The sequence below is a fragment of the Candida metapsilosis genome, assembly GCF_017655625.1.
Source record: "Candida metapsilosis strain BP57 chromosome Unknown scaffold2, whole genome shotgun sequence".
In the NCBI taxonomy this organism is placed as follows: Eukaryota; Fungi; Ascomycota; class Pichiomycetes; order Serinales; family Debaryomycetaceae; genus Lodderomyces; species Lodderomyces metapsilosis.
In genome coordinates, this window is record NW_027138160.1 from 843,521 (window position 1) to 870,880 (window position 27,360).

The 27,360-nt window shown below is 38.1% G+C and overlaps 12 protein-coding genes across 12 annotated transcripts; 8 read left to right on the forward strand and 4 right to left on the reverse strand. All coding sequences in view use genetic code 12, as the record gives it.

Annotated features, from left to right (window-relative positions):
* Positions 1 to 40: 40 nt before the first annotated feature.
* On the forward strand, positions 41 to 1,480 carry I9W82_001860 (uncharacterized protein; the record flags this gene model as incomplete). Its single annotated transcript, XM_067690652.1, has 1 exon — positions 41 to 1,480. One exon carries the CDS (start codon positions 41 to 43, stop codon positions 1,478 to 1,480), a length of 1,440 nt encoding a protein of 479 aa, XP_067549096.1.
* A 378-nt stretch (positions 1,481 to 1,858) lies between these two features.
* I9W82_001861 (RNA-DNA hybrid ribonuclease) lies at positions 1,859 to 2,794 on the forward strand (the record flags this gene model as incomplete). Its single annotated transcript, XM_067690653.1, has 1 exon — positions 1,859 to 2,794. The coding sequence occupies one exon, from the start codon at positions 1,859 to 1,861 to the stop codon at positions 2,792 to 2,794; it is 936 nt and encodes a 311-aa protein (XP_067549097.1).
* Positions 2,795 to 2,901: 107 nt separating this feature from the next.
* On the reverse strand, positions 2,902 to 3,789 carry AYR2 (Ayr2p; the record flags this gene model as incomplete). Its single annotated transcript, XM_067690654.1, has 1 exon — positions 2,902 to 3,789. The coding sequence occupies one exon, from the start codon at positions 3,787 to 3,789 to the stop codon at positions 2,902 to 2,904; it is 888 nt and encodes a 295-aa protein (XP_067549098.1).
* A 1,476-nt stretch (positions 3,790 to 5,265) lies between these two features.
* Positions 5,266 to 7,101, forward strand: I9W82_001863 (uncharacterized protein; the record flags this gene model as incomplete). The annotated part of the gene is made up of 1 exon (XM_067690655.1): positions 5,266 to 7,101. The coding sequence occupies one exon, from the start codon at positions 5,266 to 5,268 to the stop codon at positions 7,099 to 7,101; it is 1,836 nt and encodes a 611-aa protein (XP_067549099.1).
* Positions 7,102 to 7,187: 86 nt separating this feature from the next.
* ADO1 (adenosine kinase) lies at positions 7,188 to 8,240 on the reverse strand (the record flags this gene model as incomplete). Its single annotated transcript, XM_067690656.1, has 1 exon — positions 7,188 to 8,240. The coding sequence occupies one exon, from the start codon at positions 8,238 to 8,240 to the stop codon at positions 7,188 to 7,190; it is 1,053 nt and encodes a 350-aa protein (XP_067549100.1).
* Positions 8,241 to 9,470: 1,230 nt separating this feature from the next.
* SHE3 (She3p) lies at positions 9,471 to 10,775 on the forward strand (the record flags this gene model as incomplete). The annotated part of the gene is made up of 1 exon (XM_067690657.1): positions 9,471 to 10,775. The coding sequence occupies one exon, from the start codon at positions 9,471 to 9,473 to the stop codon at positions 10,773 to 10,775; it is 1,305 nt and encodes a 434-aa protein (XP_067549101.1).
* Positions 10,776 to 11,885: 1,110 nt separating this feature from the next.
* Positions 11,886 to 13,279, forward strand: I9W82_001866 (uncharacterized protein; the record flags this gene model as incomplete). Its single annotated transcript, XM_067690658.1, has 2 exons — positions 11,886 to 12,540; positions 12,705 to 13,279. The coding sequence occupies 2 exons, from the start codon at positions 11,886 to 11,888 to the stop codon at positions 13,277 to 13,279; spliced, it is 1,230 nt and encodes a 409-aa protein (XP_067549102.1).
* Positions 13,280 to 13,379: 100 nt separating this feature from the next.
* Positions 13,380 to 14,405, reverse strand: I9W82_001867 (uncharacterized protein; the record flags this gene model as incomplete). Its single annotated transcript, XM_067690659.1, has 1 exon — positions 13,380 to 14,405. The coding sequence occupies one exon, from the start codon at positions 14,403 to 14,405 to the stop codon at positions 13,380 to 13,382; it is 1,026 nt and encodes a 341-aa protein (XP_067549103.1).
* A 90-nt stretch (positions 14,406 to 14,495) lies between these two features.
* On the forward strand, positions 14,496 to 17,759 carry I9W82_001868 (POL5; the record flags this gene model as incomplete). Its single annotated transcript, XM_067690660.1, has 2 exons — positions 14,496 to 17,365; positions 17,543 to 17,759. The coding sequence occupies 2 exons, from the start codon at positions 14,496 to 14,498 to the stop codon at positions 17,757 to 17,759; spliced, it is 3,087 nt and encodes a 1,028-aa protein (XP_067549104.1).
* Positions 17,760 to 17,872: 113 nt separating this feature from the next.
* I9W82_001869 (MDL2) lies at positions 17,873 to 22,532 on the reverse strand (the record flags this gene model as incomplete). Its single annotated transcript, XM_067690661.1, has 2 exons — positions 17,873 to 19,983; positions 20,519 to 22,532. The coding sequence occupies 2 exons, from the start codon at positions 22,530 to 22,532 to the stop codon at positions 17,873 to 17,875; spliced, it is 4,125 nt and encodes a 1,374-aa protein (XP_067549105.1).
* A 446-nt stretch (positions 22,533 to 22,978) lies between these two features.
* I9W82_001870 (leucine-rich repeat domain-containing protein) lies at positions 22,979 to 25,309 on the forward strand (the record flags this gene model as incomplete). Its single annotated transcript, XM_067690663.1, has 1 exon — positions 22,979 to 25,309. One exon carries the CDS (start codon positions 22,979 to 22,981, stop codon positions 25,307 to 25,309), a length of 2,331 nt encoding a protein of 776 aa, XP_067549106.1.
* A 242-nt stretch (positions 25,310 to 25,551) lies between these two features.
* Positions 25,552 to 26,583, forward strand: I9W82_001871 (uncharacterized protein; the record flags this gene model as incomplete). The annotated part of the gene is made up of 1 exon (XM_067690664.1): positions 25,552 to 26,583. The coding sequence occupies one exon, from the start codon at positions 25,552 to 25,554 to the stop codon at positions 26,581 to 26,583; it is 1,032 nt and encodes a 343-aa protein (XP_067549107.1).
* Between the last annotated feature and the right edge of the window lie 777 nt (positions 26,584 to 27,360).

Below are 27,360 nucleotides of genomic sequence, written 5' to 3' on the forward strand. Positions count from 1 at the left end.
GACTTCCGTTTTGAGCTATATCCAATCGAGTATCATATTGATGCTACAACATTTCCAAAGGTGCTTTATTAGCCCATTGAAGTTGGGCCTTTCGCCACCTCATCAAATTGGATACAATCTACACAATAAACCATCCATTGAGTCATCTTTACTGCCACCACAATTAAGAGTTCATGATCTCGTTAAGGAGTATAATAATTTGACACATGCTAAACCCCGAACTTGGAATAATCATTTGTTTGAATATAGACAGGTTGATGAAGCCAAGTCCATGCCTTATGTATTTGGGTTCATATTGGCTTCAATTTTGATTTTGGTTGCTATCAAAGTGTTGGGTTGGGTTGGTAGTCAGCGTGGAAGTGATTGGGCTAATACAGAGAGTGGTTTAAACGTATTATCTTTGGAAACTGATCCAAGCTGTGAGATTGTTGATTTGATACAGTCTTCTACATTTAGTGAGATTGTTGAACAAACCCTTGCTGATAAAATACAGTCACCTCGACTTACTACAATTACAGGAACTGATGGGATGAATTATAGTGACGAAAGCGAGGAGGATGTTAAAGGAGATAAGAATTGCGTAACCTTACTTGCTAGAGGAGAAAACGGGTTTGCAAATGGCGTCAAAGAGGTTACTTCAGAAGACAAGATGTGTGACTATTTAGTTGCTAAGCCTTTGACTACAACAACAACTGGAGATATAGTCCAAACTAAGAGTATATCACCCTTCGCAGCAGTTTCTGAAACGGCGTCAACAAAGGAAGGACAACTGCAACGCCCCAAAAAGTATATCCCACTACTTTTTGACAAAGTAGTTACAGAAGTAACTTCCACTGCTGGTGGTTCAATAACCATTGATTCCAGTTTCAGTAAAAGCTCGTATCTGCCCCTTGAATGTATCCAACAAGAGCCATTAACTCCTGACTATATTGACTTACAACTAGGTTCGACTATTAAATATCCCAATGGTGTTGATATTGCCGCTGCTGGTGCGTCGGAGCTTGATATCTCTGAAATCAGTCATAATTCTGATTTTGCCAGCTCTCCTCTGAATCAATACTTGCAACTATGGGATTCACAACCATTATTAATGAATTCAACTTCGTCTTCACTGAGTTCTTCCTTCGTATCACAACCAGGAAGCTCTTCTTCGTATTTAAAAAGCAGCGGGAACAAGGGTAGGAGTTTTAATTTTGAATTTGATATTGGTGGACGTACTCCTTCTAGGAGGTTAGCTAGTTTGAGCCCTTCAATGATGATGTTGAGAGGAGGGTCAATTGAAGAGGACGATGAAGGAGAGGGTATACGGAATGATGATGCGGAGCAAGAGAAGCACAAAACTGATGATGATCTAAATGATGTATCACAATATACCATAAGCGATGGCATCTCACCACTACCTAAGGGTCAGCTGAACAGTAATGGCACTCTTCACCATAATAAGTTTGACTTTGAACCACCAATTTACGCTGAATATTGAGACATTTAAATCACAAGGGGTAGCTCATACATAATCAAAAGGGATCATATACCTAGTTACGTGAAAACTTTTTTGAGTAGGTAGTGTGTATTCCATATGTAATGTTTTTGCAATCGTATGTTCCCCAATTGGGCAGGTCCAATGCGGCTCGCTTCCCCTCTTCGTAAAAAATAAAGAAAATTTTACGATTTTACGGTTGTACGCGTCATGTGGAATTTGATTCTCCCCTATACCCTATAAATACCAAGAAAAAGTAACCCACACCACACAGCCATATTTTAACCCCTCCCTTTTCTTTTTTATCAACATTTTCAATTGAGTTATATATCACAACTCAAATCATACCTCAGAACCAAACTTGTCTCATTAATATCAAGAATGCCATATTACGCAGTAGCTAAAGGAAGAAACGCTGGTGTTTATTCCAATTGGAGTGATTGTAAGGATCAAGTGAATGGGTATAGTGGTGCTTCGTTTAAGAAGTTTAGCACTGCTGCTGAGGCTAGATCTTTTGCTTCTGGGGGTGGTGGTGGTGGTTCAAGTGGTGGATCAGGGTCAGGGTCAGGGGCCTCTTCTTCTTCGTACAGTGGTGGCTACAGTGGTGGCTACAGTGGTGGGTATAGTGGTGGCTACAGTGGTGGCTACAGTGGTGGTGGATACAGTGGTGGTGGATACAGTGGTGGCTACGGAGGCAGCTCAAGCTCAAAAATTTCAAAGGCAACCTCCTCAAAGCCATCCAGCACCTCCACCTCCTCATCCTCGTCATCAGCACCAAAGACTTCAAGAATCTACGTTGATGGAGCATCAAGAGGTAATGGGCAATCCAAGTCAGCACCTTCTGGGTATGGTGTCTACTACGGTCCAGGAGATTCACGTAACGCGGCAGTTGGATTACATGAAGTTGATAATATCAACAAGTATGCACCAACCAATCAACGTGCCGAGTTGCATGGAATGAAACATGCATTGACTAATATCAAGAATGATTTAGCTAGTGGAAAGAAGACCAGTTCTCCTTCTACAAAGTATGACATTTATAGTGATTCGAAATATGCTATTCAATCAGTCAATGAATGGTCAGATAAATGGGCGACAAATGGATGGAAAACAGCCACCGGTAACCCAGTTTCCAATTCAGACTTGATTAGAGATGCAGTTGAGTTGAAGAATGAAATTAATGATTTACATCGTGAGCGTAATTGGCAACCTTTGGAGTTTCATCATGTGAAAGGTCATTCTGGAGATACTGGGAATGAAGCTGCTGATCGGTTGGCTAATCAAGGTGCCGATAAGATGTCGGATAGGTGGTGGTAAGTTTACGTGTCTGGTAAGCTACGTCTGGTCTTTTTTTGTTACTTTTAGTTCTTTACGTATTTTTTTGATACTAAATGGTCCTATATGATATACAAATGTTTCTGTTTTTATTGCTCTCTTTTGGTAAATCTCCCTAATTTGGCCATTTTGGCAATTGTATTCAACACTCTCACCTGTTTGAAATGCCATTGAACTCCCCATTCCACCAACCAAAGTGGCACATATCTACTAACCCAATGCAAGAAATAAGCTCTAGCACCATGGTACAAGTTCAAACCAGGATCTCTCCATCTCATCAAATCACGCACCACTTGTTTCGCATATTCTTGAGGCGATATATTCAAATCACGACTCATCATAGCTGACGCATTTATCGAGTCGTATATTCCTGGGACATCATAGTATGAGTCACCAATGGCACTGCATTCATTGGCGTCACAGATGGCGGTGTCTACTCCACCGGTGATTACTGAATGGACCCTGACTCCAAAGGGTGCCATTTCTCCATGCAAGGTTTGGGCGTAGGCGTCAATGGCGGCTTTTGTGGCGTTGTATGCGGAAACCCAAGAGAGTGGTACTCTAGCGGCGACTGATGAAGTGAATACAATTGTTCCTCTTGTGTTGATAACCATTGGTGCAAACCATTTCGTCATATTAATGTGGCCAATGACATTAACTTGGAAAATCTTGTCCAATTTACCTTCATCGATTTCAATAGCTGGTCCAGCAATAGAAATACCAGCATTATTGTACAAGATAGACAACTGATTATTGGTGATTTCTTTGACTTTTGCATGAACCGATTTAATACTATTGATATCAGTGATATCTAACGGGAGTGAAATGACACCGTATTCTTGTTCCAATGGCTTTTGTCCATATAGTACTGGTTCTGGTGAGCATCCAATGACTTGGTATCCACGTTTCAGTAATTCGATGGCCAAGTTGTATCCGATTCCTGATGAAGCGCCAGTGATTAATGCGTATTTTGGCATGATTGTAGATTAGCTTAATACGATGTTCTGGGGATATATGAAAGACTAGCTGTTGCTGCTATTGCTATTGCTATTGCTATTTGGTTTAGTATATATATATATATGGAAATTGTCTCCTTATAAAGTTTAGATTGGGTTAGATTTTGCGGGGATATTTATTCTGATATTGTACGATTGTTGGTATTAGATTATTTTCTGTTGAGTGCGTACAAAACCAGCCAGAGATATATGGGAAGAAACGATGAAAAAGGGGTGGGTTTCAATTAGACACCAGGTCCTAGCAAATGCTCAGTGACTTGTAGCTACTAGTGTCTCTCATTGCCATACTTCAAAGAGAAGAAGACTTTTCCACTTTCGCAATTAATGCAGATGAGGGACTTAGTGTTTGTTTTGCATGTGATATATAATACATGCATAGAAAAAATAATAAAATAGAATTTACAAAATCAGTTCATATGAGAACATGAAGCTGAGGCAAACTTCATTTTATTGTAATTTACCAATCACTTATGGTATCACAGTGATAGACTGGTCGATATAAGTCTTACTTCTGAAAAACTCTTTCAACAGAGGTCTTTTGTGTTTGTATTAGCCAGGTTTCTTGTTTTTCTTTTCTTTTTTTGTTTTTTGCACCCAAATAACGATTAAAGGGAAAGGGACCGCCAGAAGAGTGAGTTTCAGAAATAGTTAGCTTCTTCAAGGGACACATCCGTTACAAAAGGATTAACTCTTTGGGTCTGTTCTGCTCTGGTTCTCACAAGAAGTGGCCTTTGATTGCACATTGTACCTTCAGATATGCAGCACATTTTTGATAACTGTACAGTCAATTCCTTCATCCTTCGGTGGTTACACTATATTTCCCAATTTAGTACTATATTCTTGTTTTTATTTTAATTTATAAGCCGTTGCTAATAGAGCCGACATAAATATCTGTTGTTTGAATTTTACATTGTATAACGCAGCCCTACTTTGGTTTGTTTACCCCTATTTTTTTTAGTAAATATGTTCTGACCAATCATTAGGGAGTATTCTTGTTTTGTGTAACAATTAATAAAGATACACGTGATATATATGTATATGCAGTACACTATTAAATTTCTTTTTTTTTTTTTCTTTTTTTTTTTTTATTTTTTTTATTGCCGCGCTTTTGTATACCGGAACACAATTAAGCAATTAGACATAACGAAACCAACGAAGAAGAAGAAGAAGAAGAAGAAGAAGAGCAGACCCCACGTTCCTTCCAACAACTCTATATTTATAATAGCAAATATTCCTTACAAGCTATACTTTGGTATAAAAAAATAACAGAGAATACAGGACCTTATATCATCCTATTGGAAAATCACTCCACACTCATTTTGACATCATACCAAAAGCCAAAAGTACCCAATCTCAAGAGAACTTCTAGGCAACTCAACTCACACATTCTTTTGGCTCCCTTGCTATCAAAACTTACCTATTCAAAATAACCCCACCATGTCTTCTACTGCAACTGAATTGCACAGTCAAGGCACTGATCCTACAAATAGGTTCCACCATCGTAACCCATCAGGTGTTGAAGAAGTACTCATTGAAAAATTAGACTACTTTGTCTCCTCAATTGAGTCAAGATTAAACAATTTTGACTTATTCTTCAAATGGAAAGAAGCCCACGCTGATGAATCAGCCACAGAGAGACCTATCAAGACAACAACCAACATTTATGAACATCGTGATAGGAGCGATTCAACTGCAAGTTTACAAAGTTTAAAAGAGGTGTCTTTGATCAAGTTGAATTTGATTAGAGATCGTCTTAGATTGATCAAAAAGAGTGTCCTAAGTAAAGGATTCACCAATGTGGAGTTTTTATACAACTTGTTGACTGATCAATATGACTACTTGTTTAATTCTGTTGATCCAGATATGGTGGAGGATAAGATTATGGAAGAGAAGGATAAAGAGAAGGCAGAGGAGGAGGAGGTGTCGTTGTCAGTTCCAATATCAGGCACTCGTGAAGCCCTCGCCAACAAACTAATTGATATGATTTACTACTTTGATCAAAAATTATCCAACATCGATGACTATCTCCGAGAGAAGAATGCCATTGTTGAAGGTGGATTCAAGGACCTACAAGAAGAACAACCACAGTTTATCAATTTACGATATTTCAATTTCAATAGAGCTTTGAAAAACGCAGCCAAAAACAAGTATGTCCATTATTATGAATTACCATTAATGTGGAGAGAAAATAAGTACATTATTCAAGGATACCGCTTCTCTTTGAAACATAGTGAAATGTGGAAACTGATTTTTGCTTGGCATAATGAAACCATGAATATCTGGTCACATTTACTTGGAGTGTTTATTGTGGGATACATTGCCTTGGTGCAATTCCCACTGACTAAGGTGTTTGCTGAGCTCGGAAGTGGAGATAAACTGATTATGTACTTGTTTCTTGCTGCGGCTTTAGGATGTCTAATTTCCTCCTCAACTTGGCATACGTATTCCTGTTTTGCTCATTTCCCCAGTAGAGCCAATTTTGCATGCATTGATTACTCAGGTATAACTTTACTAATAACTTGTTCAGTTATATCTGTCGAGTATTGTGCATTGTACAATCATCCCAATTTCGCCCTAGCTTTTACCCTTTTCACAATGTGTTGTGGTGTCGGAGGATTTGCATTCAATTGGAGTCCATATTTCGATAAACCTGAATGTCGTCCGTTGCGTATTGGATTTTTCATTGGATTATCAGTGTCGGGCTCCGTTTCACTCATGTGTCAATCATGTTATTATGGAGTTGTCCATTCGTTTTGGTTTACATTACCTTTATTTTACATGAGTTTTGTATGGTACCTCCTAGGAGTGGTGTTTTATGGTGGTCTAATCCCCGAACGGTGGAGATTTGATGTTATTATTGAGGAGAATAGTGCTGGTGCGTGTCAACATCATTATGATGCAATTGATGTGATTGAAGATAAGGTGGGCCATGCGGGAGAAGAAGAGATTGATCAGATTGAACAAGAATTGTTGGATTTGGAAGTGGAAAGGTTACAAAAAGTGACTAATGCGTTGGGTGATCAAGATGATAGTGAAGTGGATGACCAAGATACATCTGATGAGTCCTCCGAAGAGGACGATTTCAAACGGTTGGTGAAGAAACATTTCAAAAAGGAACCTACAAAGACCCCCTATGCTAATACGTTTATGAGTTTATGGTGGGTCGATTACTTTTTGGCTAGTCATAACATTTGGCATATTTGTGTCTTGTTGGGGGTACTAGGCCATTATTTTTGTCTTGTGCACATGTTTAATGAAATTAAGGGTGTTTAAACTGTTGAAAGTGTTTGTATACTGTGTATATTTAAATTTGTTTACTTCTATTAAAAAATTCATGTCCTTTCAGTGCTTGTGCTTCTCTATTGGTAAGTTTGCTTTGGGAATGGGAAAGTTGGTCCAACTTGTTGGATAGACAACTTGGCGGCCCATTGACCCACATCAACAGCTTTAGCCAAAGATTCACCTTGCACCAAAGAAGCAATGAATCCAGCAGCAAATGCATCTCCAGCACCATTAGTATCAACAATTTGTTCCTTTGACAAGGGAGCAACTGGATATTCGTGAACTTCAACTTGTCCATTACCCAAATCGGTAACAGTAACTGTTGGCTCAGTACCTTGAGTGAAGATGACAGTACGTGGAATTTGTTTATTTTCCTTTGGCAATTTGACAATCTCCTTTGCAATGGCAACGACATCCTTGTGATCAACTTTCAAATCATGTGATTGAGCATAAGCTTCAGCTTCAGATTCGTTGGCAATGACGTAATCAACATAGGGCAAAACTGAGTCCAATTGATCTTTGAAAAATTGAGCAATGAAAGGAGCACTGAAATTGAGTGCCAATGGCTTATTGGTCTCAGCTGCATGTTTACCCAACAACAAGATGGCTTCTGGTGAGACAGTTAAATGGAATCCACCAATGTAGTAATGAGTGGCATTTTCAACAATGGACCAATTTTCCGGTTTTTGTAAATGTTCTGGCTTGAAATGGTTAGCAGCGGCCAAATCAGTAACCAAGGACCTATGGTGATCATAAATCAAAGCAGCACATTTACCAGTAGCATACTCCAGTTGAACTTGGTATTTCGTAGTTAATCCATACGCCTCATTAGCTTCATTTAACCGTTCAGCATAAACATCATTACCAACTGATCCGAAATAAACAACAGAGTCAGCAGGCAAGATGTATTGTGCTCCTCTAGCGGTGTTTTGCGCAGCTCCACCAGCAACTAAAATCAAGTCTGGTTTCTGCAAGATTTCTTCATAGATTGGTAAATGTTTTTCCTCGGCCAAGATGGCGTCGTTGTCTTTCAAGTCGTATTTGGTTAAGTAGGATTTATCGACGTTGGTTTGGAGGTCGAGTAATGGGTTACCTAAACAGACTAATTTGTATGAGGAGGAGGAGGACATTGTGTAATAGCGATTGGGTAGAATGCTCTTTCTTGGGATAAGTTTGAGTATCTTTGAAAAGTTCATCAACGAAAAAAATTGCAATTTTTGTTTTTTTCTGGCCCCTGTGGCGTGGCGCTAAATGAGAAATCTTTGTGCGACTACTAGTTAGTAGAGTAAAATTATTAAAACCCTCGTGGGTGGTGGAAAGTGGGAATAGGAAGTGGGAAGGCTAAGATGATGAAAACTTTCGAGAAATACAAATTGAAGTCGAGTTAATATATTCAGGAAAAGATAAGTCGTGATGATCACGCAAGGATACTGCTCTCTTTATTCTATGCGTAGTGGTTATTGTGTGGGGATTATAGAAGCGTGATCAGATGTATGTGGTGTCGCGTTTTTCACGACATTGAATCGTTTGAACAGTTTGCAAGTAAAAGTTTAAGAAAAATAGATCTGGGAAAGAAGAGTAAGCTGAAGCTCTACTATGATGCATTTTATATGCTTACATCGGTAAGGTTTCCTCTTTTATAGGAATTTCACTGCGTTATCCTCTAGGCTAATCAATTTCAATGCGTTTCGATACCAAAAAAATTTGCATTGGAAATTACCTTTAGTTTTGATTCAACTATGCTTTGAGAAAAATTGGAAATGGCTTCTGATGCTAATGGTATCTCTCGTACAATGTGTAAATGTAAATTATATTCCGTTGGTAAATCCTCGGTTTGCAATGAGTGGTGCACGTGATAATTTACGTTTTTCCTCGTTCCTGGATCTTACTTGTTTGTGTCGCGTCGTTCCCCCGTCTATTTTTCAATGTCGCAAAAAGCGTGAGTGTCGTAGAATTAAGTTTTGTGAAACTGTCAATAAAAAACAAATTTTTATTTTTTAATTTTTTTACTTTATTGACAACCAAACAAACAAACAAACAGAAAAAAAAGTATCACCATCTAAACAGGGTCTTTTTTTTATACCTTAGTACGAAGCCAACCAAAGTTCAATTATATAACTGAACGGACCAGTTACAAGTCTTTCTCAGTCACACCTATATTTATATCAATACCCAATTTTCCAAAAATTTTTTTTTCCTTCCCAGCTTACTATTTTGCGGAAAAACGAAAAAAAAAGAACAGCTAATAAAACCTAATCGTCTACAATCAGGTTCACTGGGTTCAATTCCACACAACACACAAGCAAAGTACCATTAGCTCTGCTCAGTTATCCAAAAACACATATAGTCTCCTTACCAAAATGTCATTGACTCATCAAAAATCTGCTGCTACGTTGTTGTCATCTTCGTCGCGTGTTATCGACTCATTACAGTCCAACATCGACAAGCTTACGGATGAAATAACCACTTTAAAACAAAGCAACCAAGAGACCAACAAGAAGAACCAGGTTCTAAGTCAAAGAAACGAATCTCTTGTTGATCAAGTTGCTAATCTAAAACATGAAACTGAAATGTTGAATGCAATGTTGAAGCGTAAAGATCGTCGAATTGCTGATTTGGAAGATCAAAATAATGAATTATCAAGCTCAATTGAATCTACTAATTTCCTGAATAGACAAATGAAAATGAGATGTGAGAATTTGGCTTCAAGTAACGATAAAACTATGGCGGAATATGAAAGTTTGAAAATTTCCTATGATGCGTTGGTTACCAGCACCAAAGAGTATAAACAACATTACAAGAAGGAGATAGATAATATTTCTGAGCAGTTTGAGAATTACAAAAAGACAAACACGGAGAAATGGGAAGAGTTGCAAACAACAATTACATCCAATGAGAAAGATGTAGATACCTTGATTGATTCTTTACAGAAGAAGAAACAATCCATGGATACCATTTATGTTCATAAGAATACCAAAATATTGGATATGCTTTCCACTTTGGCCAAAATGGCTAAACTAAATGGAGAAGAATCCAAAGATATCTTGACTAATTGCAATACTACAATTGAATTTTTGATTAAAAAATACCCTGACCTTCAAGATTTATTGGTGGAGCATGAAAAAGTGGAAGTGGACTTGGTGGAAATTCTTCAAAACTCGAGACAAACGTTGAGCCACATTACGTTTGATGATGATGAGGATGTGACTTTGGTGGATAATGAGTTGAGCAATGGTAGTGGTAGTGCGAATAACCTAACGAGAGCTGGATCGACGAGAAGAAAGCTGAAAAGAAACAGTTACCACTCCATTAACAACTCCTCAAACCCTCATTCACCACAAATGTATCAACATCCACACGCTCACGCTCACTCAAGAACCCACCTGGTGGATAGAAAGCCAACAGTTAATAATAACCTCATCAACACCAACACCAATAGCAAATGGAGATCTAAAAGTGGTGGTAAAAGCAACGATCACAATAATGGCAATGCAAATGGAACTGGAAATAATGGAAATATCAACAATGGCAATAATAATGAGAAATCAAATAGAAGGAGATCGGGATTTTATGGCAACAACTCCAATAGAAGCTACAGCAATGGAAACAGACTGAAAAGAAACTCCCAAATTATAGATAACAATAATAATAATAATAATGCATAGAAATTAAAGAGTGATAAAAGAAAAGAAAAAGATAAAAAAGAGGGCTCTGTTATAGGTTTTGTATTTAGGTGATTTATTTATTCTAGTTTCATTATTTGTAGCTCAGAGGAGAACACCAGCTCCACAAGGGTGTAAATACTTCTTTATAACTGTATTTGGCTTTGCTTTGTATGGGTTTAATCACACAGGACGAGAAATTGTGTGACTATAAATTGTGTTGCAAAAAAACAAAAAAAATTTACCACTTTATCCACCTTCTTTTCTTTCTTTCTTTCTTTCTTCTTTGGACATCTGAATTCTTCTGTTCTTTCATGACCAATTTGTGTTAACACACATGCGTGGTTAATTGCTACATAATTGAAAAAATCAAGTGATGATGGGGAAGAGTTTCTTTTTCGCTTTCAAAGGTAATCACCATTTTGACTACAAATGGTGTTGATTAAATTTACATTTGGAGGAACAAGAAGAACAAGAGATTATACAGTTGCGTTTGAGTGTATTGATCGATACGATTTTATGTTGATCAGTACACGAAGAAGGACTAGCTGCTTAAACCTTTCCCCTTTATTCACACATCTATACATATATATCAGATTGAACTGATCCGTTACCCGTTGTTCTGCATTCTAATATCTAGTTGATCGAATATGTTCAGTGATGTCTCAGAAAAGGAATTGCTTTAAGGTATGTATTGATTGTATTTTATTTTGATATAGAGTGTTAATTTTGAAATGTAAAAGTTTGAGTAAAGTGGTGTATATGCATATTCAATTTACTGTAGGATTATTACTCTATTACTCTATCTCACTAGAGAGAGTATACATGGTATCTCTCTCTCTTTCTACCGTGGATTTTATCTCTATGTAAAATGTATCTTTCTATAGTATACAGAGTGGTGTGTCTATAGTATTTAATACTAAATTTTGTAGTAAAACATCATTAATTTTATAACAGATGCTTATCCTTTATTTTTTTTTTTAGACGCGTCGTGACACACGTGACCGACGAGTTTGCAGCCAAGGAAGGAATTGAGGAAAGTTTAGTGAAGCTATTTGAAAAAGTGCCATCATGTTGATCTTTAAACCTCCTGTCCAACACTTCTTCTCAACAATGGATCCTGTTACAACTTTAATACTTACTTCTGTAGATTGGGAGGATGTACTCTTGAAATACATCTTAACTAATCTAAACCAACATCAGGCATTGAGATTGGCAACATTGAATTCGAAATTTGCAAAACAGGTCAAGTCAAAGCTTTATAGATATATCCATGTTTACATGTCAGAGCCATTGGATAATCCAGAAAAGAATAAACCTCGTTTCAAATTTCACAAGGATATAAACAATTTCAAAACTAATAAATTTACAATCATTTCGTTTGACAACTTCACAGCCTACTTACCTAAATTGGATCCGAATGAGCCAATTTATCATCTTGAATTGTTTGACATCCCCATTCACTTTGACGATGACATTGCCATACATTTGAAAAAAATTGAATATTTCAGCGTGATTGCTGAAAGATACGATGTGTCATGGTTAACCAATTATACCGAAGATCCACCCTCCGTCTTTTCCTACTGGACCGCAGCTTGTGGAAATAAAAATTACTCACGAGTGGTAATATATGATGATGACATTTGTGACTCTCGCGAATTAGAAAATATCATGTTGCTGGACTTTTCGAGGAACAATCATGTTAAATGCTTGAAAATGACGGTGCGTGACGGTTACAGAGATCTTGAGCTACTCAACCAAGTATCGAGTGTAACCGAGCTATACTTGACTTTTTATGTGACTCGTGGTAATTATATCCACAAGACCACCAATTTCAAAATTACCCTTCCTCTACAAAAACTATATATAATCTGGAACCATCCGTTTGCGGAGACAACAGACGTAACCTCCTGGTTTTCAAAATTGAACAAGTTTTCGAAACTGGCGATATCCAAGAATTATCTTTAGAGACGTTTATGAAGATTAGTTCTCATCTCACTGGGGATCTTGCACATTCTTTCCCAAAATTAAAACGCTTGAGTCTCGGAGTTCATGAAGGTATTAGCTATATTGGAAAAGGCCCCGGTGATTTTCAACAGCTTTCTCATGACAATTTACAAACACTACTCATCTCAACAGACTCGGGTAAGGAAAATTACCCACCAGCCGAAATGACGAGTTTATTTCACAACTTTCCCCTGGCAACCATTCATTGGTGGGATACTCATTTTATCGAATGGCCAAGAAGATATGCATTCGATTTTTTACACATGCTTAGCCCGACTTTGCCCTTTGCTGTGATGGGGCTTCATTGGGCTTCAAATCTGGCCAAGTTTCGAAAGGACCCTTATTGGAAACAGAGATGGACAATACGGGCGGGAAAGTATATGACTAAAGGGGATCGGGGAAGAGACTTGGAGGTGTTGTTGAAGAGAGTGTACAGTAGTAAAGAGTTGGAACTGATAAAGATGTCCAACATGGAAGAGGAATTACATCTGTGGCGATGAAGTAGAGAGAGGTTTCAGCAGGTTTATTAGTACAAGGTGTATGGTTGCGAAATGGTGGGTGTATTAAATCAAAGTAAACATCTAAAAAGGTCCAACCCCTCTATTCAACAGTGTATCCCACAATTGTACCATCTTCATAACCTGCTAATAACAAGTCTCCATATTTCTCTCGCTTTATTGATGTAGAGTACTTCACGACATCTCGTGAAGCTGGTCCAGGACGCATGCACATGTATGTCAACTTGACAATAGTTTTCATATCCTCTGCATCTAAATGAGGTAGGGCGCGTTCAATGGTCTCATTTCCCAGCTCAATAACTCCATTCCAGAAACCAACAATGGTACTCTCCTTGTATGGAACTATCGATTGAACTCCTGAGTTGGTCAATTTGCAAACTTTTACCGGATCTGTATGGATAAGTACCTTTTTACCAGTTGATCCAGACGCAAGAGTGTTATCCAAAGCGGCCATGGAAATAATTGGATTAGGAACGTGAAAGGAATTGTGATAATAAAGGGTTAGTTTAATATCTCTGTTAATGAGTAGCGTTGAGGTTGCATCTTGAGTTATAGAAGGTTGGGGTATGGTGATTTCTAGTCCTACTATGTCACCAGACTCGTATCCAATGTAAACCACGTTGCCAATAATGAGCATCTTCATAATGATTCCAAAATCCTTTCTCCCTTCTATATCATCGAACTTCAATTTATGTATTAGATCATACGGTGAAAAGTTTGTCACTTCACGAGTAATACTAGGATCATCATTGAGTTTGTAAATGTCAATGTTGTTTGAGTCTGTAGTTGCTGGTGTGATCAAATAGCGATCTTGAAAAAGCACAACATTGGAAAAGTTCAATGCATTGACAGGAAATTCGTACTTTAGTTTATCCTCTAGCCAGATCTTGACCGTTGAGTCGCGTGAGTGGGTTATAATATATTGTCCCCATTGCAATATTGTCAAAATTGAATCAGTGTGTGCTGTCCATGTTAAAATCGGTCGCTTTATTTGCAAGCTCCACTTTATAACAGTCCCAGATTGATCAGATGTGATGACATTACCATCGGGTAGGGGTAATATGTATGAAATTGGAGCCTTATGAGCACGTAACGCAAGAACTCTCATTTGTGTCTGTGCCGATGAATTTTCATGCGGCTCTTTGATGAGCAAAAAAATATCAACAACACAACATCCGCTTTAGAGTCCCACACTACAATGGTTAGCAGGGACCATTTTTCAAAGTTGGCATCCGAAAATGCCAAGGAAAGAGTAAAAGCGGCAAACTCTTTGATGCAGGAGTTGATAAAAGAAAACTCACCTGAAGAATGGGATTACACTTACAATCGATTGATAAAAGGTTTGACATCAACGAGACAGACTGCTAAATTGGGCTTCGGTATGCTTTTGACAGAGGTTGTTTCCGAGATGAGAAAGAGAGAAAACTTGACAGTGGAAAATTACTTGGACAAGTTGAATGAAGTGACTACTGTTAAAGGTGGAATGAAAGGAAAGGAAGAAAGGGCTCTTTTGTTTGGTCGTTTGTTTGGTCTTAATGTTGTTATTAAAGTGGGATGGCTTGAAGAAGCAAGTGAGCCTGAGTGGTTTCACTTTATTGATGTTTTGACCGATTTGTTAAGCGCAAAGCCGTGGATACGTGAAGCTGCAGCTGCTAGCTTGATTGGTGCTATCAACACAGTCAACCCTAAAGTGGCCAGTGCTGTCCACTTGAAGGTCTTGCAAAAGTTAAACGATCTTGGTTTGAACCTTTCTACAGAGGGATTAGCTGTTTACTTGACTTTGGACAGGGAGGTAAGAACAAAACTTGCCAAAAAGATTGTCAATCCAAAGACAAATTGGAAAAACGGTGATCCTCTTCAAAAGGGAAACTTGCCCATACTATCCAAGGTCTTGAAAGATGTCGAAATTGTGGATGAAGCTGAAGATAGAAAACAAAAGAGTAACTGGACTCCTAATTTGCCATTTGTTTGGGATATCCTCATTAATGAATTGGTTAGTGATAAGGTGAAGGAGCCTCCAAAGAAGAAACAAAAGAAAAGCAATGATAGTGATGACCTCATCCATTTGAAGGAGTTTTACAAAGTAGTAGTTGATGAATCATTGTTTTCGGAGAAATCATCACACGAGAGAAAGTATTGGGGGTTTGAAATCTTCATGAAGTTCTTGGTAAAATTGGATCACGATTTGGAAGTCTTGTTTACTCCAAACTTTATGAGATGTTTGATCAATCAATCATCGCACAAGTCTCGTACGTTACACGATATAGCCATCAAAGTCTTGTCTGCGATAACTGAAAAGAGCTCTGCTTCGAGTGCACCAGTCTTGCTCAAATGTTTACTAGATGAGTCACGAGGTGGTTGTTGGAATTTTGACTTGGTTACAAAATCTCGCACGGTTGACGGACTTTTGTCGGTGCCAAATAGTGGGAATATATCAGTTGTGCTTGACAAGTTTGACGCCATGTTAAAGAGTCAAACAACCACAGATGGATTCAAGTACTCAAACGATAATGTTCTCAAGTGGTGTCTTGATAAACTAGCACATTTGGTCAAGTTCAACAAGGACGAGTCAGCTGTAAAGAAGATTATTGGGTTGTTGGTAAGGTTAGCTTTTTACGAGGGTGATGTTTCTGCCAATATCAGAAAATTGTCTCAAGAAAAGTTGAACACAGTCCTTTCAGAAGTTTTATCTCAAGGAAGTGATGTCTCATGGCCGAGATATTGTGTTGAACAGATTGTGCAGTTGGAAAAGACCAACAAATGTTTGGTTGAGTTTGATGAGGAGTTGAAGAAAGTTCGTGATGAAACTTTTGAAATATTGCAATATTTATCAAACAGTGGAGACTTTTCCACAGTATTCGGCTTGTTATTCTCCATGTGTTTTATTCAATTGTACATGGGAGATGAAGAAATTGTTCAAATAACGCAAGAGTTGATCTCACTTTATGAAAGCGAAACTCAAAAAGACGGCGAAGGAGATGCTGCATTAGTCATGACTGAGATCCTTCTAAGCTTTATCACTAGAAAGAGTACTTTGTTGAAGAAGTTGTCAATGATTGTATGGGATCATTTCCTTTGTGGAACTGATGAGAAAGGACAGTTGAGAGTGACTGAGGAATGCTTTGAATTGTTGTTTGATGTTTTGAGAGCAAAGGAGAATAAAGAAGGGCAAAAGCAGTTGTTTGAAAATGATGATGAGATGGTCATTGATGGGGAGGGGGATGAAGAGGAGGAGGATCAGGAGGAGGAAGAAGAAGGAGAAGAAGGAGAAGAAGAAGAGGATGAAAGTGAGGGTGATGATGAAGAAAGTGGAGACGACGATGACGAGAACGAGACCGCTAACAATACCATGACTGACCTCGACAAAGAAACCAATCTCAAACTTGCAAAAGCTTTGGGTATACCGACTGCTGAATCCGGAGAAGTCAAATTTGACGAGCTTTCTGACCTTGACTCATCCAACGACGAGTATGAAAGTGACTCAATGGACGACGAGCAAATGATGGCCATGGATGATCAATTGTCTAAAATTTTCAAAGAAAGGCAGGACATATTAAGCAGTACTAATTCTGGGAACAAGAGAAAGACGGAAGTACATGATGCTCGTGAAAACATGATTTTCTTCAAGAATCGAGTTTTGGATTTGTTGGAAAGTTTTACTAAACACCATCCAAATTCTGAGTACAATTTGAAGTTTATTGAACCAGTTGTGACGTTGATCAACTTGACGTTGGATAAGAACTTGGGAGTAAAAGCACACAAGCTTTTAAAGACAAGAATAAGTAAAACCAAGGTGTCAACTAGCGTCAAAGATGTTGCACAATTTACTAAATGGACGAAACAAATGATTGAAAACTTGCAAAATAAAGCTGCCACTACAAAGTCTTCCAATCAATCAGTTGTTTCCAGCTACAACCAAAGCTGTATCGTCCTTGCAAAGAATCTAATCAGTGTCGATTCGTCTCAGTTGGAATCGGTTATAGAAATCTACACAAACTCATTAAAGCAGTGGGCATTAAACAAAAACAACAAGCTCCAACCATCATTATTCTTTGACTTTATCAATTGGTTAAATGATAAGAGACAGAGTGGGCAATAGATAGATCGTGCGAGGTGGTATATGTATATATATAGACTGGTCGTGTAACATGTTCAAAAATATTTTAAACCAATAAAAAATTTCTTTGTCTCTCAATGCCGAACGAAGAGAGAAAAATTTATTTCACAATCAACGACTCATTCAAGTGATCTTATATCTATTCCATTAACCATGTCAGCATACAAACAAGCAGGTATTTCATTAAACAAGGCTCTTGCCATTGCTGCACAAACTGTGAGAAACTCATTGAAGCCAGAATTCAAAGCCGCTGCTGCATCAAGAGGATTCGTTGAAGCTAAAGTTTCCGTTTTCAAAGATGGTAAAGCTGGTGAACCAAGAGAATTGAAACCAATTGACAAGTAAGGGAGTCAACGAGGGAGCTGTTATTTAGATAAAATGGAAAAATAGTAATACACGGTTATTTTTTACGATTATTTCTAAAATTGTACATTTGGTGGGGGGGGGATTAGCTCTATTTACATCTTCAAGTCGTTGCCGCGCAATGTGACGGAATCCATGTTTTGGATCTTCTTTTTCGCATCAAGGGTGATTTCCTCAATCAATTGATCTTTGAGTTCCTCTGGCAAAGAATCAATCATGATTCGTAAATGTTCCAACTTGCCAAAATCACGTTGATCTTGTTCAATCTTTTCTGCCTCGTAATTTGCATGTTCGATCTCATCAGCCTCTTCTTCATCTATTTTATCCTCATCTTGCTTGTTTGTCGATTCATCTAGAAGCTTGGATAATTCACTATTTGGATCACTGAAAAGCTCAACAAATCTGCCGTGTTCAACAACTTGACCATTCTTGCCGAGGACAACAACAAATTCCGATTTCGAGATGGTTGATAAACGATGAGCAATGGAAATGATTGTCATTTTACCTTGTGAGGTTAAGTTCTTTAATGTTTCATTGATTAAGGACTCTGATTTTGAATCTAATGCAGATGTCGCTTCATCGAGAATCAATATCTTGGGACGTTTGATCAAAGCTCTGGCTATAGCAATCCTTTGCTTTTGACCCCCTGATAACGAAGCTCCCCTGCTGCCGATGATGGTATCATACTTCTCAGGAAAGCTTTCAATGAAATCATGACAATTGGCTTGCTTGCATACTTCAATAATATCATCCATTGTCAACTGGCGTACTTGCTTTGCTGTGAGACCATATACTATATTTTCCAAAATTGTACCACTGAGAAGAATAGGTTCTTGTTGGACAATACCAATAACGTGCCTTCTCAAGTCACGTACTTGTATATCCTTGATGTTTTCTCCACCAATCAAGATCTCACCACCTTGAATATTGTATGATCGTAAGAGCAATGCAGCTACCGTTGATTTTCCAGCACCTGATGGAGCGACAATACAAGTGCTTGTCGAGCTAGCAATGGTGAAACTACAATGATCAAACACTTTATCGTTGGGTCTCGTGGGGTAGCTAAACGTGACATCCCTAAACTCAACTTGATTTTGTAAATTGCCCGCTTTTTCTCCATTAATAGGATCAACATCGCTTTTGTAATCTATCAAGTTGAAAAGTTTGACACCGGCACCAGCACCTTTCATCAATTCAAGGTATGTTGTTGTTAAACTGTACAATGCCAGGTTGAAAAACTCCAGGTACATTGTGAATGCCACCACATCACCAGCAGACATTTGTCCCTTTTGCATAAGCCATACACCTAATGCCACACATGATAAGTACCCTGCATGATAAAGGGTGTATATACTAACTGAATAATTTGATTGTGCAAATGCTTCTTGTTTAGCAACTTTAACCACATTTCTAATCCTAGCACTATACTTGTTCAACTCTTTTTGTTCACCAGTGAACGCTTTAACCAACCTGACGGCATTTAATGTCTCTTCGCTCACTTTTGTAAGTCCCGCACTAGCATTTTGTAACTTGGTTGACAATTTTCTAATTTTTTCTCCATACCATACCGATCCAATAGTGATTGGTGGTGAGATCAACAACATGACTCCAAACAACATTGGATTTATCGAGTACATCATATAGGAACTTATAACCCCGAATAGCAAGTTTTTCAACCCGTCAGGAAGATTCCCCGTTATCGATTTACTTACAACATATGCATCACTCGATAACCGAGAGATCAAATCACCCACTTTATTCTTATCATTATCATAGAACTTTGAATCATGACGTAACAAACTCTTCATTACCTTGGCTCTTAACCTAGCCACAAGTCGTTCACCCAATAATTTCAATACCCAAATTCTTGCCCAAAAGCAAACAGCACTAAGACACATAAATGGAACCATGAATTCAAATATCGTCCTTGCTGTGTACCCCCAAACCATCAACTCTCCATTCTCATTTCTGGTCCCTGAATTGAATGAATCTAGTAGGGCACCAACTAATTTGACTGCGGTTGTGGGGTATAATACTGCGCATAATATGAATGTGATTGCAAGCAAAAACAATTTCCAATCAGATTTACCCAATTTGAGTATTCGGCCAATGGTTTTCATATTTTCACGGAATGTTTTCTTATCCAGTTGGGAAAACTGTTTGTTTTCTTCTTGTTTGATTTCCTTCTTTTTCAACTTAGCTAAATCTAGATGCGACTTGACTGAGGAATCGTGGATGAGCTTATCTTTGAAGTCATTGGTTGCGGAGGACGTCGAGTTGAATCTGATGTAGTTTAGTATGCTTTTGGAGTGAGGATTGAAGGAGATGTTGGCCCTCGGTATAAGTCTGTGAGGCTTTAGTATGTGGTGATAGGATCTCAAGCTTTGTCTTGCCGTCAATCGACATAGTAGGACCGATGTCGGTTTTAGAAAAAGCATAGATGCGAGGTTGACACTGCAGGGGAATGGCTTCTAGTTCTCTCCAGATGAGCTATGCAGGTGAGTCCAGTCTTTGGTTGTAAAATGTTGATCTTTTCTTCAAAATTTTTTTTTTTTTCTTCTTCAGGCCGATTCGCACCAGCAGCTGAGTCATCCGAGGTGGGGCGGGACAGAGGGCATACATGGACAAAAGAGGCTATATCACTGTCCTACTTCCACACGTGTCTCGTAACTCCCGTTTACTATATATATCGGAATCTACTCTAGCCTATACTTTCCTATCGTAATAACTCTCAATCATACCAGTTTCACTCTCTTCATATTCAATCAACTCAACACTACCATCCTCCTTCAACACGGTATTAGCTTGAATCAAAATCTTTCTAGGTTTCTTTTCCTTAATGACAATATCTCTAAACTTGGCATAATCATCTTCAACGTTACTCTTTTCAAGGTAATATTTCAATCCTTCAGTGACATTTGCAGTTGATTTGTAAACGTGCAAGTTGCCCAAGAAATCAGCAAGAGCATCAACAGCAGTACCATCGTGAAGTTTAGACTTGTCGACAACAATCTTCAAATCGGAATAGTCTGGTTTAGAATAATTGAATTCAAAGACGTTTGCTTTATGCAATTGCTTCATAATGGAGAATCTTGCTTGCATGTGTGGTTGACCCCACTTCTTAGCTTCTGGGTCCCAATATTCCAATCCTAATAAACCAGCACGAATCATCAACAAACTTCCAATGTACATGACACTCTCTTGGTCCTTTTTATCATTAATTCCGAAAATTGGCAACACATGAGTTGGATCTTTGAGAATCAAGTATAATGCAACTAATTCAGCACGGCATTCTTCATATGATCCACTATTGGCACCAAATACACCAGCCCATGTTTCATTTGGCTTGTAGTAAGTTTTTGATTTCAGGTTATCGAAATTGAATTTACCTGGTTCAGTTTCTTGCAACAACTTACCGCTTCCATGTCCTAATAACTCATGTAATCCAACTTGAACTTCAAATGAATCATCTCTCCATTTCTTAAATAAATCTTGATCATCAATAAAAGTGATAATTTCCTCCTTTTTAGGATTTTTAGGATTTGCTGAAAGGACATTTCCAAGAGAGACATTTTTGAAACCATAGTTCAAACGAACATCATCATAATTGGGGATATTGATACCTGCAGGCACACCAGATCCAGCAAATGTCAACACTTCCAAAGAAGTGAAATCAGGTGGAGTAAATGTATCCTTTTCGTAAAATTTATCCCATGGCAATTGAGCAATGAATTTACCGGCATTTTCCACCAATTGAGAGAATTTAGCAGTACGTTCGTGGTTCACCATGGCGACTAACCCTTCCCATTCACCACGTACACCAGCTGGGTCTCTATAAGTTTCAATGAAACCAATGTTGGATTCAACTTCCGGTTTCAAATCTTTAACCCATTCAATTTGAGATTTCTTGTGAGCTGCCATTGACCCAGTCTTGAAGGATTCAATATAGTATGAAATGAGTTTCTTTTGGGTTTCATTGGCAACATAAGGTAAAGCTTTTTCAAACTCTTCAACAATTTTGACAAAGTGCTTGGCGTGATCACCAAATTGGAACGTAATTTTAGCTCCATCCTGAGTCTTCAAGTCTAAATCAGAATAGATATTGGTTGAGTCAGCCGAGGCAACAAGAATTGTAAATGACTTGTCATCATTCTTGACAACTCTGGTGTTTTCTGGCATGAGACCAGCTGATGACAATGCTTTATTAACAGCGTCAATTTCAGCTTTAGTGATGTTTGCACTATTTGGGTAATAATTTGACAAGAGTCCGTGATCTGGGTAGCCCAATAACCCGCGTTCAGTGTCGTAGATTTGTTGTTCCACCTTGTTGTATAAATCAGATACACCTTGATCATTAACTTTTTCAATCAATCGGCGAAACTTGTCCTTGCCAATTCTTGGAATGAATTTCCTATCGCCAAAGGATTTGTAATTTCCCAAATTTTCCAAAAATTGAGCAGCATACTCCAAGTAGAACGTGACATCTTGTGGTTCAACACCTGTCAATCTCTCAACATACTCTTCATTTGTATGAGGTTTGTTCAATTTCTCATGAATGAGCAAAATCATGTCAAAAATGTATGGACTCTCTGGGGAGACTGAGTCCAAGACTGCTCTTGATCCATGGTATGAGGCTCTTGATAAATGGTGAGCGTATTTTTGCAAATTAGGAGATGATAATTGGTCAAAATGTTTTTTGGCTGATAATAAGACAATTGGAGCTTCAGAGTCTGCGTAGAATAGTTCAGTAGACATTATGAGGATTGATGGGGATTGATAAGTAGGAGAATGTTGTGATGTATGAAGTTTGCAAAATTTCGTAATGTGCTGTCCTGTTTTATTGTCATACGACTCGAGAGAGAGAGAGAGAGAGAGAAATTGTGGAGCCGCGTGATTGTTTGGCACACCGAAAAGGAACGAGAAAAAAAAAAATTTAGAGCAGGAGCGACGTAGGGGGGAGCGTGTGCGTATGTTCCATTTGTTGTTGCGGCGTTTTGGAGCAATAGCAAATTAAAGAGAAAATAGTTTCATGCACAAACCGTTTATGGTTGGTTGGGATGGGAGCTGCAGCAGCAGGGATAGGATAGGATAGGATATGAATATACTTTTTTTCTCTATACTTTGTCATACCGACGTGGAACAATTGTTCATACCGATTGGTCGGGCATTTTTCTGGCAACAGTGCCATTTGACAACTTCAAATGAAAGACTCAAATGGTCAGAGAATAAGTCTTGATTTCTATTTGGGGAATATTTGCAATCAGATTTTTACCTATCTCCGGGTCGATGAAGTCATTCAATTATATGAACCAGATGCCCAAAGTTTCCTACATGCTAATCCGAACATAAAGTCTGCATTGAACAATTTTATTACATCTAAAGGAGGCTTTCTGTACTGTAAATGGGTATATACGTGTTTGCATGATTACAACACATTCAAAAGGAATCTGTTGCAGGGATTGCATTTACAAACACCAAATCAGTTTGTAGTTTTAGATGATTATTGTGTGCGACAAGAGTTACCAGTTGTTGCAAATGTTTCTTACAATACACGCTATTTGGAACGCCTACTTGAGTTGAACGAAATTATTGCTAAATTGAAATCAAGTGAGACGGTGAAACTAGGTGTCGGACTAAAGTTCCATCATGATTTCAACTATTACGCTATTGATATTGCTCAATGGCTAGATTTACTCACCAACGTCAGAAGCCGTATTTACCTGCTTTCAATTGATCTTGACCATTGCTATATACACTATAATGACGAGATCAATTTGGACGATTTCAAGGATGTTGAAGTGTTGAAACTTTGCAATTGTTTTATCAAAGGTTCATTTCTGCAATTGGTCAATCTAAAGGAGCTTACGTATGCACCTGTTCCTAGTCAAGAAGAAGACTTTAGCATTTGGGACTTACCAAAATCATTGAAAAGCTTGAGGTTAATAGCCACTCATCACGTGGGACGATTAGTTGTCAAATCTCCCCATGATTCATGTCCCAGGCTTGAAGAAATTGATTTAGAGTATACTCGACGCGAATCGAACGAAACGACGAGGTCTCCATTTGACATTATCAAATACATGATTGGCCCAATGACAACAAAAATAAGCGTGCGGGATCAAGCGTTTAGGATAGAATATGCTCAAGATTTTGTTTCATTTTTGAATGGCGTGGCAGCAGAATATGAGTTTACATTGAATTCATTATCATTGGGATTGGGAGACAATATCTTGCGACTTCCCGTTTTCCCTTTAAAGGAATTGGAATTTGATGGTTTTAAAAGTCAATTTTCACCTCTGGTGAATTTCCCTCATAACTTGAAGAGATTGAGATTAATTGACTTTAGTGGGAATGCAAAGCAGGTTTGCGATTTGTTTCCACTCGGTTTGGAACATCTCAGATTAAGTGGACGCCACGCCAACTGGCTGGATTTTGACTTTAGCTTTCAGAGATTTCTGAAGTTGAAGGAGCTCAATTTGTCTGATAATCATTTGGGCGATTTAACAGGTCAAATCTTGTTCCCCGACTCTGTTGAGATATTGATATTGAATCATAATTCATTCAAGTCTTTAGATGCTTTTGTTTTCCCCAAGGCTATGAGAAGCTTGGATATAAGTAGAAACTATATTCGCAAATTGAAGGGAGGAAACCTTCCACCAACACTTACGATCCTCGATGCTTCTCGTAATCGAATCAGGAAAATCGATCTTTTAGAAAACAATGATAACGAGTTGCTACAGCTAGATAACTTAAACATTGATTTCAACAGTCCTCGATTACCTGAATCAACGTTGAGTAGATTGCCCGAATGTCTTAGAAAGTTTAGCATGCTGGGCTTTCCACGTCCAGTGTCTGGGGCTCAATTGGATGTTGGGATAGATAAAGAATTTAGAGCAAAAAGTGATGATGAAGAGGTGCCTCCGTTCTTGAGATTATTACCATTTCCACACTTTATTTTCCTTTTAAGACTCGATTTTCTGGGAGGTGACTTGAGGAACCCGAATATTGAATTCCCATCTGCTTTAAAGGAGGTGGATTTATCGAATAATAGGTTTTCGCAAACTCCAGTGCATCTTTTCGCTTTAAAGAACTTGCGAGTGTTGAGAATGAGACGCAATCGACTTGTTACGGCTGAGCTTCATTCCCCCGTGATTGAAGTTGTTGATTATTCTTTTAACCAAATTCAAAGTGTGCGCTTTCAATTTCCGGGAGTGACAGAAACAAAGCTTCGGTCATTGAATTTAACCCATAATGACTTAGCTGACTTTACTATGGAAGATATTGGTGATGTGGATGGTTGCTGTACCAAGCATAAACTGTTGTACGAGATTGCATTGACTAATAACAAAAAATTAGATGAGAGGTGCATTAATGCGTTGATTTCAAAACTTCCTCCGTCTACTAAATGTTTGTGGTACAATCGGATTATTTACAAGAACTGGTGGCATCTGGATCGCAAGGTTATAGTGAATGAGTTATCAGGAAACTTGGTGAAAGGAATGTGCTTGTATAATGAAATAATTATAGGTTGAACAGCTTAGTTGTTATTGAGGTGGACATGTTTATTGTATAGTTAATAAGTGGAGAGCAAAACTGAAACTAAAGGTAGTTGAGAAGGAAGCGTAGAGATACATATCATGGGCAAACTTACTTGGAGAATTCCTCCAAGAGAGCTTGAACAACAGTACTAAGTCACGTGCTTGCTTCAAAAAGAAGACAAAAAAAAATTCCGAGATAAAGTTTGCCTTGCAACAACAACAAGCATCATTACATAATGAGTCAGGATACATCCGTAACCACTAAGCCTTTAGGGGACAGTAGTACTTCAATTCAAGCACAAGATACAGCTACAGAAAGAGATGTAGCGACCAGCACCAAAAAAAAAGAATTGAATAATGGTGAAGACGATGACGATGACGAAGAGGAGGATGATGAGGACTACGATCCCACCAAAAAGGAAGAAGATGCTGAGATCAGTGACGAAGATGATGTACAACAAGAGGATGAGAAAGTTCCTGATTTTTCTAAAATAGAATCGACTATTTCCCAAGTGAAGACGCGATCACAGCGATTACAGCAGAAACAGGAGAAACAAGCCAAGTTTATTGGTAAATTTGAGACTGATTCATGTGGGCTAGTTAAAGAGACATGTAATCTTGATATTGATCTGATATTTGACGACTTGAAGGAGAATAGAGTTGACGATTATAGAGGAGAGTTGGAAACGGATGGCGAAAGAGAGCAACCACAAAAGGATTCCAAGGGTTCAGCTGAAGTTGCAGCTGTCTCTGCTACTGATGAGGAATCACTGAAGATACGTATTCAGATAAACTATACGTTTGCTGGTAAGTTAATCACAGAATCCAAGTTGGTTGACATCAATTCCGCTGAAGCTAAAGCATACCTCAACTCAACTAGTTCAATAACCTCCTCCTCATCATCATCTAATGAATCTCAAGCTAAACACCGCACAGAAGTTAAAGTAATACGACAAGATCCCCAAACTAAACAAGATGTTGAACTTCGAATTAAACTCAAACGACCTTCTTTAATTGACAAGTTTATTGCATTGAATGGTAATAATAAGAAGATGAAGTTGTCAACGTTGGAGAAATCTCGATTGGATTGGGCTAGTTTTATTGATAAGAGGAAGATTGGTGATGAGTTGAAGAGACATAATCGGAATGGTGGAGGGTATTTGGATAAACAGGAGTTTCTTGGTCGGGTTGATTATAAGAAGGATGAGATTTATCAGCGGGCAAAGGAAGAAGAGAGGAAGAGACAGTTTCAACTACAGGGGAAGTAAGGTGAAGGGGAGAGTGTGTGATTGTTTGCTGGGTTAGCTCTGTGTATATCCTCGAGTGCTTGGTGTCTTTTTATGAATATTTTAGACTGATATTCCCTGCGTGGGTGTGAAATCGCCAATCTTTTGGTCTTATATCTGTATACATTACCCTATCGCTATTAATATGTTTTGTAATATCAATGGCAATGTATATTCCTATTTATAGACTAAGTATATAATGCTTGTCTATGAACATCACGTGTATTCCATCGTGAGTGTGGTGTACCTTGCATATTGGGGAAATGGTAAAGTCGTGTACTTTTGGGTTTTAGATTTTAGTTTTGTGTAATGTCTTTAAAAATAAGACGCGTCACTGCCAGAAAAAAGAAATTGATGACTGTAAATAAATAAATACTATAATTACATTATGACGTAAGAGTGTGTCGTGACATTCTATCTTGAGACAGGTACATTGTGAAGTGAAAGCATTTCATCATCACCAGCCTCATATTGGTTTACTAGTATTGAGCTATAGGCTTCTTTTATAGATATCGTATATAAGTGCTAGTGAGTACAGCATGTATATAGTATAAGTTATATAAGATACCTAAGAAGCTACTGTTGTCTACGATCGTATAAATTGAAAAGAAGAGTCAAAAATAGAAAAGAAAACAAACAGACAGAAGAACAGACAGACAAACAGACAGAAGTATAAGTAGAAAAAGAGAGAGGATGTATACACATTTCAATCAGTATTAGTATCAGTAATCAATTAGTTATCAGTTAATCTTTAATACC